The sequence below is a fragment of the Pelodiscus sinensis genome, chromosome 13 (genome assembly GCF_052426305.1).
Source record: "Pelodiscus sinensis isolate ZL-2025 chromosome 13, ASM5242630v1, whole genome shotgun sequence".
NCBI lineage: Eukaryota > Metazoa > Chordata > Testudines > Trionychidae > Pelodiscus > Pelodiscus sinensis.
This window is the reverse complement of record NC_143064.1, coordinates 48,495,295-48,502,267: the sequence shown is the minus strand read 5'-3', so window position 1 is coordinate 48,502,267 and position 6,973 is coordinate 48,495,295. Positions and strand designations below refer to the sequence as shown.

Here is a 6,973-nt window from a genome sequence, read left to right as displayed (position 1 = left end):
TGAGTGGCTTTGGGCAAGTCACTTCCCTGTCTGTGCCTCAGTTTCCCCATCTCTAGAAGGCCAATAATGTGCCGCACTCCCAAAGCACTCTCCCTGCAGAGCTCTCCAAGAGTCTCATCGGCGTTGGCACGTCAAGCCCAATGACCCAGGGCAAGGTGGCTCTTTGTTCTCAAACCCATGTTCCAAGTGGGGAAACTGAGGCACTGAACAGGGAGGTGAGGGACACACCAGCAAAGGTGCAGGAATGCAGTAGGGAACCACACCGAGGTCTCCCCACCCAGCTCGTAGCCCCTTGGGAGCTTCTCCCAGGTGCTGAAGAGCTGGGAGACCCTGTGGGGCTGGCCCTTGGGAAGGAGTGAGTTGGCGTGCGCTGTCGCTGGCCCCAGGATCCCGATGGGGCTGCCCCCTTGCACTGACTCCCCGTGAGCAGTGGAGCGCTCTGGCTGGTTAGCCCCGAGGCCCTCTGCCCTGCGTGACGCTGACAGCCGGGGCCAGGCGGGGGCTGGGGGTGTGCCCCCTTTCTCAGAGCGGCTCTGGGTGGCCCAGGGGCTGGAATGCTGGTGAGCGTGAGCCCCCGTCCCTCACCCGCCCCAGCAGGGCTGCCCTGGGGAGCGGGCGCAGAACAGCTCCTGGCCCTTTAAATCCTGATTGACACGGGGCCTTTAAAATGGGCGGGCGGGCAGCACCCTTCTCACTGCGGTGCTGGGCCGGAGAGGAGGGGCTGGAGCTAGACCGGGCCCAAGGACCCCTGCCCCCACTGAGCGCTGGTCCTGCTGCCCTTGCTTGAGCCCTGCCCTGGGCTGAGGGCTTTAACTGCACCTGGTGCCCGGCCTGGGGGCTGGTTTAGGCCCTAGGTTTGCCCTCGAGGGGGCAGGACTTGCCTGGCTGACAGGCCCAGCGTGGGGCAGGAGGGCCCTGGGACCTGCCGCTGCCTGGGGCGGGGAGAATGCTTCCACCTGCCCTGTGGCTCCCATAGCACCAGCCCTTCCGAGCCCTTGTCCCCCCTTAGCCAGAGCCTGCTGCCCCCCCGTCAGGCCCCTTGCCATGGGCCCCCTCTGCTCCCTGGCCAGCCTGCTCCTCTTGGCCCTGCTCCCCCTGGCGCTGAGTGGGGGGGCGGGCGGCACGGAGCCTGCTGCCCTGAGTGTCCTGGCTGGAGTGCCTGCCTTGCCCCTTCTCCAGGAGCTGCTGGGGCAGGTGCCCAGTGCCTGGCCGGGCCGGCCCCAGACGCAGCCGGGCAGCTCGCAGCCGCTGCACTACATGCTCGACCTGTACCGGGGCCTGGCAGACCGGGCTGGGCGCCCCCGCCGGCACCGCACGCTGGGCACCAGCGCCCTGCGCCTCCTCCGGCCCTTCGCCTCCACCCGGCAGCCTGGGGCAGGTGAGTCACTGCTGGGGGGGGGGTGGGTCTAGGGCTTGACGGAGATCCTGGGGGGGGGGGCGCAGCTCCAACTGTGCCTGCAGGGAGGGGCAGGAGGGTTCTGTGCCCCACCTGGCCCCTCTCCATGCTGCCTCCGGCTTGCCCCGGCTCCCTGGGTCTGGGGTCCCAGAGCTGCTCTGGCAGCTGCGGGGGGCGCTGGCTGGCTGTGCAGAGCTGGCCCCATATGCTGGGCTCTCCAGAGCAGGCCCTGGCTACCCAGCCCCCCTGCTGGGGCAGGCTGGCTCGAGGGGTGCTCGGCACGTAGGGCCCTGCCCGTGCACCCTGCCCTGGGCCTGGTGGCAGGCGGGGCTAAGGCAGCATCTCACCCCTCCCTTCCCCCCGTGGCTTGGGGCTCGTGCCCCCTGGGAACCGCACCGTGCTGGGGCCAAGGGGGACCTCTGGACCTTGCCTTGCCCCCTGCGGCCAGGCCCAGGCGGCTGCTGTGTCTGTGCCACGCTGGCTCCCACGGCTCCAGGGGCGGGAGAGCTGCCCGGGCGGCTGCTGTGTCTGTGCCACGCTGGCTCCCACGGCTCCAGGGGAGGGAGAGCTGCCCGGGCGGCTGCTGTGTCTGTGCCACGCTGGCTCCCACGGCTCCAGGGGAGGGAGAGCTGCCCGGGCGGCTGCTGTGTCTGTGCCACGCTGGCTCCCACGGCTCCAGGGGAGGGAGAGCTGCCTGGGCGGCTGCTGTGTCTGTGCCACGCTGGCTCCCACGGCTCCAGGGGAGGGAGGGCTGCCCGGGCGGGTGCTGTGTCTGTGCCACGCTGGCTCCCACGGCTCCAGGGGAGGGAGAGCTGCCCGGGCGGCTGCTGTGTCTGTGCCACGCTGGCTCCCACGGCTCCAGGGGAGGGAGGGCTGCCCGGGCGGGTGCTGTGTCTGTGCCACGCTGGCTCCCACAGCTCCAGGGGAGGGAGAGCTGCCCGGGCGGCTGCTGTGTCTGTGCCACGCTGGCTCCCACGGCTCCAGGGGCGGGAGAGCTGCCCGGGCGGCTGCTGTGTCTGTGCCACGCTGGCTCCCACGGCTCCAGGGGAGGGAGGGCTGCCCGGGCGGGTGCTGTGTCTGTGCCATGCTGGCTCCCACGGCTCCAGGGGCGGGAGAGCTGCCCGGGCGGGTGCTGATCTGGGCGTAGCCCCTCCAGACACTCAGCTGCCCCCCCGCTGGGAGTCCTGCCCCCGTGGGTGGCTGCTGTGCCGCAGGCTCTTGGCTGGGAGGGGCCCCCCGGGGACTTGTTCCTTCCTGTTGGTGTTGACAGGGACCCCAGCAGCCGGCTACCCAGCCGCCCCTCCCAGCGGTTCTAGGTTGGAGCTGTACATTGCTGGGGGGGGGGGGGGGCGGCAATGCTGCCCCTCCTTGAGGGCTGGTGTGTGGCCGACTCCGCTCCGGCTCCCCCGCTCCGTGGCTGGAGAAGGAGCCAGCCTGGCTACTCATGCCACGCGCCTGCCCTTCCCCTTGCCACGGGAGCTGTGCCTCTGCAGTGGCCAGGCTTTGCCCTGGTAGCCCTGAGCCCATCGAGAAACCCTCCGGGTCACACGGCCAGGGCCTGGCGTGAGCAGGAAACCGAGGTCTCCTGGCCTAACCCCTAGGCCTTGCTGCTGGCTGGTCCATGCCTCTTGCCGTGGCTGGGGGTCCCCTGCACAGGGTCTTGGGCATGGCACTGGCTCGAGGGAAAGGCCTGCCCCTCTGGGGTAACGGCTGGCTCTTCCCAGCTCTGCCCCGGCCTGGGCGTCTCTTCCCTCCGGGCAGCGCTGCGGGAGGCTCCGACACGTCTGGCTCTAGCGCTCTGTGCCCTCCGGACTCCCTTAGTGCCGCCCATGTGGCCCCCCCATGCTTTTCAGGGGGTATTTCCTGCTTGCCGGCCAATACCTGTGTGTCTAAGGGGTGAGGTCTCTGGGAAGACCAGGGATGTGGCTCTGCCCTGCTGGGGGGGCAGCCTTGGCCAGCAGGTTCTTCCGACAGCTGGGGGGGCACTCGAGTTAAACAGACACGGACCGGATCAGCTCCCCTTTGATCTCCGGTGTCGGTGCCTGCTCCAGCTGCCCAGAGCCTTCTAGGGCAGCCCAGGCAGGAACTGCCCGACTCGGGAGCAAAGCTCCTTATTTAGGGACAGGACCAAGCAAGGGGGGCAGAAAGCCCCTGTCTGTGCAGGTGAAAGGGGTGGAGGGTGCCGGCTGGGCAGCTCTGGGGGGGCACAGTCACCAAAGTGGCTTGTAGGGGAGCGGGAGGCTGATTCTGTGTCCGGCTGTTGTGGCCATAACGCCCGTCTCCTCCCCCGCAGGGCCCTGGCATGTGCGGACCCTGGACTACCGCCTGACCGTCCAGCCGGAGATGGAACAGCTGGTGAGGGCCACGGTGGTTTACCCTGCGGCTCTGCCGCTGGCTCTCGCGCGGCTGGAGTGCGTGGTGCGGCTGCAGGGCGAGGGCAGGCTCTCCGGGCGCGCTCCCCCGCCAACAGGCCACCGGAAGCCCCCTGCCACCTCGGGGATGGCCAGCTGGGCGGAGCAGGACGTCACCCCCCACCTCCTGCCATGGGCCTGGGACTCCCAGGAGAGCCGGCTGCTCCGCGTTAGACTCGTGTGCGTGCGGCTGGGACCGGCGGCCAGCTCGGCTGGCTGGGAGGAAGCTGCTTCCTTGCATGAGCCCTTCCTGCTGCTCTACCTCAACGCCACTGGGCCAGGCCTCCGGGCCAAGCGGGACAGCGCCGGCGCCCAGGAGACGCGCCGCGGGCCGGTGCCAAGGCGCAGAGCGCGCCAGGCAGGCAGCCCTGTCCCGGAGTTCCCCGGTTACGTGCCCCCGAGCAGTGCCGAGACGGAGGTGTGTGCGCTGCGCTCCTTCCGGGTCCGCTTCGCCCAGCTGGGCTGGGACCGCTGGATCATCGCCCCCCACCAGTACAACCCCAAGTACTGCAAGGGCACCTGCCCCCGCATCCTGCGCTACGGCTACCACGCCCCCAACCACGCCGTGGTGCAGAACTTCGTCAGCCAGCTGGTGGACCAGCGCGTGCCCCGGCCCTCCTGCGTGCCCTACAAGTACAGCCCCATCAGCGTGCTCATGCTGGAGCCCGGCGGCAGCATCCTCTACAAAGAGTACGAGGACATGATCGCCGAGTCCTGCACCTGTCGCTAGCGCCCTGCGCCGTGCCGCGGCCCCTTCACCCGGCCTGAGCCGAGCCCCACCCCGCACCGGGACTGGGGCTTTTACAGAGTTTGTCAGCAACCCCCCCAGGCTGCACAACGGCCACCGGGCTCTGCTGGGGCCTTTTACAAATGGACTCTTCTGCAAATGTTGCGGGGCTGCAGTTTTAAAGGAAGCGCTGGCTGGGCTGGGTACAAAGGGCGGGCGCTTCCTGGGAGCGCCACTGGGCAAACGGCGAGATGGGCTGGCCTCCGGAGAGGGGGCAGCCGTCCCGCCCCCGGGGGTCTGTCTGATGCTCCTGCTTCTGCCTGGGGTGGAACTGGGCCCCTCGTAGGGCGTGACGGCTCCCTCTGCTCAGCGCTGCTGGGGGGAGGGGGGTGACGGCTCCCTGTGGCCCAGGGAGCCTGCTCGGAGGCACCGCGGGCGCCGAAGAGGCAGCTCTCCGGAGAGCAGCCAGGCTGGCGTTGTGGGTGGGGTGCCTGGCGCTTGGCCCCTTGCTTGAAGATCTTGGCCCAGGGAAGCTAAATCTGCTGCTGGCAACCTGGCAGCAGAGCCCCAACTGCTTCCCCAGTGGGTCTGCCCCCCAGCGCTGGCTTGTTGGGGGCAGGGCCGCCACTCAAAGGGCTTCCATGGGGCGGGCCTAGGCTAGTGCTGCCCCCGCCCTCCCACTCGGGCACTAGCCGCCTGGCCTGTCCGATAGCCCTGTGGCCCGTGCCAGGTGCGCTGCGTGAGCGAGGAGCGCAGGGACACCCTGTCTCGGAGCCCTGGCAGGCGGGCGCTCTGGGACGCTCCAAGTGAGGGGCCGACCTTTTTAGCTTAAACGCACCCCGGCCGGGCCCAGTGCCGGCATGCAACTGGCTCCTGGCTCCGGGCCCCCAGCCGAGCGGCTAGTGGCCCCCACCTCTCCCGGCACGCGTTTTAGACTCCAGCCCCTAGTTCTGCAGGGACTGCCTGACTCCCCTCCCCCACCCCACTAACGGGGCTGAGCTTTTAGCCTTAACGCAGCCTTCCTGCCTCGCTTTCCCTTGAGCAGAGTCTCGACCCTTCTCCATCTCGACCCGTTGCTGCCCCCGCCCGCGGGTCCCTGGCCGGCGCTGCCTGGCACCGGCGTGTAGCCTCCCCGGTGGGCTGAATCGCTCTTGCCACCTGCATCTATTTATTACCTGCTGTATTTAAGTGCTGTTGTGTAAATAAACGGACTCCTTTTGCTACAGAGAATCGCAGCCTCTTCCCTGGCTCCTCCCGTCCCTGCTGCTCCCCTGGGCTGAGTCCAGGCCCCGTGTGCTCGCCCCTTGCCCTGTGGCCGGGGCGGGCTGCTTCCCGGCCGGAGGTGCAGGGTGGCACCTCCATCCCCTGGGCTATGGCAATGCCCCCTTCCTGGCAGGCCCAGGACTGAGGCCCGGCAGCCAGCGCGGAGCCTGGCCGGAGCCCCTCAGCATGCGGGGAGCCAGAGCAGCCCCCGCCCCAGCAAAGCCTCGTGGGCCAGGATGGGGCCCCGGCCCGGTGCACTGCCCGCCTGGGGCCCGTATGCCTGTGGCTCCGAGCGGGGCAGTGGCCGAGTCCCTGGGGGTCGATGCGGAGCTGCTGGGGGGGGGGGGGCTTTGGGGCAGGGCAGTGACCAGGGGGCGGGGCAGCTGGCTGGGCCAGCTCTGCTTTGGGGGGAGGGGATCCCTCTGACCTGCCTGGTCTTGCCTTGCCCCGGAGCCAGGCTGGGACTGTGCAGGGGAGTTGGGGGAGGGGAGTTGCCCCCTCGTCCTCCAAGGTGTTTAGGCTCCAAGTGCCAGGCTCTGCCCCCCATGGCTGGGAGGGGTGAGGGGTGTCTCCCCTCCCCTCCGCCCTGTGGCTGGGTGGCCCGAGGCTGGAGCCAGCAAGCAGAGGAGCAGCCACCTACGGAGCTGGGGCTGGTCAGTGGTTGATCGCCTCTATCCTGTGCTCCCCGGGCTGGCTCCATCTTCCTCTGGGCTGCCTCACCTGAGCCCCACCCCAGCCTGTCCCTCTCCCCGCCTGTGCTGGGAGCTGGCATCAGGGCTACCAGCAGCTGGTGCAGGCCACGTGCCTCCCATGTGACAAGCCTCGGAGCAGGGGCCTTTTCTCCCCCATGTCATTCTCTCCATGCTACAGATGGGAAAACTGAGGCTACCAGGGTCTTCCCCCTCCCCCTCAGCATCAGACAAGCAGCCCCCTGCGGCAGGTAACCCCTCTGGTCCTGCACCCCATCTGCAGCCAGAGGAGACTCCGCCAGCCAGTAGAACAGGGGTTATTGCTTGCCCAGACGTGATGTGGCTACAGGAGTCAGGGCCAGGCAGCCTCAGGGCTTTTGGGGGAGGGGTGCCCAGGCCCCTGAACCCTCCGCACTCCGCTCAGTCTCTTCCTTTCATGTTTGCCCTGCCCTGCCAGGTGCCCGTCCCTGCCTCTCTCCCCCGGGAA

The 6,973-nt window shown here is 69.1% G+C and overlaps 1 protein-coding gene across 1 annotated transcript; it reads left to right on the top strand.

Moving 5' to 3' along the window:
- The first annotated feature begins 684 nt into the window (after nt 1-684).
- BMP15 (bone morphogenetic protein 15) lies at nt 685-5,759 on the top strand. Its single transcript, XM_075896549.2, has 2 exons — nt 685-1,378; nt 3,690-5,759. The coding sequence occupies exons 1-2, from the start codon at nt 1,045-1,047 to the stop codon at nt 4,535-4,537; spliced, it is 1,182 nt and encodes a 393-aa protein (XP_075752664.2). The 5' UTR covers nt 685-1,044; the 3' UTR covers nt 4,538-5,759.
- The last annotated feature ends 1,214 nt before the right edge of the window (nt 5,760-6,973 follow it).

Coding starts and splice junctions, on each gene's coding strand:
- BMP15 (XM_075896549.2), top strand. CDS start 1,045: ATGGGCCCCCTCTGCTCCCTGGCCAGCCTGCTCCTCTTGGCCCTGCTC. Junction 1,379..3,689: donor CACCCGGCAGCCTGGGGCAG/GTGAGTCACTGC, acceptor CCTCCCCCGCAG/GGCCCTGGCATGTGCGGACC.